Source organism: Alosa pseudoharengus, unplaced genomic scaffold (genome assembly GCF_046254945.1).
Source record: "Alosa pseudoharengus isolate Yale_2024_CS ecotype anadromous, Long Island Sound unplaced genomic scaffold, YU_APseudo_1.1 YU_APseudo_1.1_scf_5, whole genome shotgun sequence".
Lineage (NCBI taxonomy): Eukaryota > Metazoa > Chordata > Actinopteri > Clupeiformes > Clupeidae > Alosa > Alosa pseudoharengus.
In genome coordinates this window covers 42,077,681-42,078,742 of record NW_027468837.1, presented here as the reverse complement: position 1 = coordinate 42,078,742, position 1,062 = coordinate 42,077,681, and the positions used below count along the sequence as shown (strand labels likewise).

General features: G+C 49.5%; 1 protein-coding gene across 1 annotated transcript in view; it reads left to right on the top strand.

Moving 5' to 3' along the window:
- Window positions 1-333, top strand: part of LOC143104282 (metabotropic glutamate receptor 6-like) — a 46,555-nt gene extending 46,222 nt beyond the window's left edge. Inside the window, exon 11 of the mRNA XM_076268278.1 lies at window positions 106-333. Within this exon, the coding sequence (XP_076124393.1) occupies window positions 106-333 (228 nt within the window). The remainder of the gene's footprint in view (window positions 1-105) is intronic.
- Window positions 334-1,062: the final 729 nt, after the last annotated feature.

The window sequence follows — 1,062 nt, the reverse complement described above, 5'->3', positions numbered from 1 at the left end:
GTGTGTGTGTGTGTGTGTGTGTTCTGCAGATGTTCATCCAGACCACCACCCTGACGGTGTCCATGAGTTTGACCGTAACAGTGTGTGTGTGTGTGTGTTCTGCAGATGTTCATCCAGACCACCACCCTGACGGTGTCCATGAGTTTGAGCGCCACCGTGTCACTGGGCATGCTCTACATCCCCAAGGTCTACGTCATCATCTTCCACCCCGAGCAGAACGTCCAGAAACGCAAGCGCAGCGTCAAGTCCACCAGCGCCGCCGCCCCACCAGCCGCCCCCCCCGCCAACGACAAGCAGAACGGAGCCAAAATAGTACCTGACCGCTCCCAGTAGCACCCACGGAACACAGTAGGTAGAACCGCACCACGCACAATACTACCCGCGGAACACAGTAGGTAGAACAGCACCACTCCCAATACTACCCAGGGAACACAGTACGTAGAACTTTATAGTAGCATGAGTAGAACCCAACCGTTCCAAGTAGCACCCGGGGAACACAGTTAATAGAACCCCACCGTTCCATGTAGCACCCGGGGAACACAGAAAGTAGAATCGGAACCCTCTCAGTAGCACCTGAGAGCCCAATAAGTAGAACTGGACTGTTCCAAGTAGTACTTGAGGAACACAGGAAGTAGAACCACACCACTCCCCGGACACACCTGCCCCTGGCAGTAGAACCTCAATGCTGTTACAGATACAAACCCCAGAACCGGATACAGACCCCAGAACCGACACATTCCAGAATGGAACCCTTCAGTGTTTCCAGCAAGAACCGCTTCAGAATGCTTTTGATTATCACTGACCCCAGACCACACACACACACACACACACACACACACACACACACACACACACACCCTGATGACCTGAAGACCAGGGGAGAGTTGAGACCGGTCGGCGTGGTTTCTGCTGCTTTGCCCCCACTTTAGATAAATAAAATAAACTAAATAAAATAAAATACAGGCTTTTGAACTTTACTTAAGATAAATAAAATAAAGGCTTTTGAACTGTACTTTAGATAAATCAAATAAAATAAAGGCTTTTAAACTATACTTTAGATGA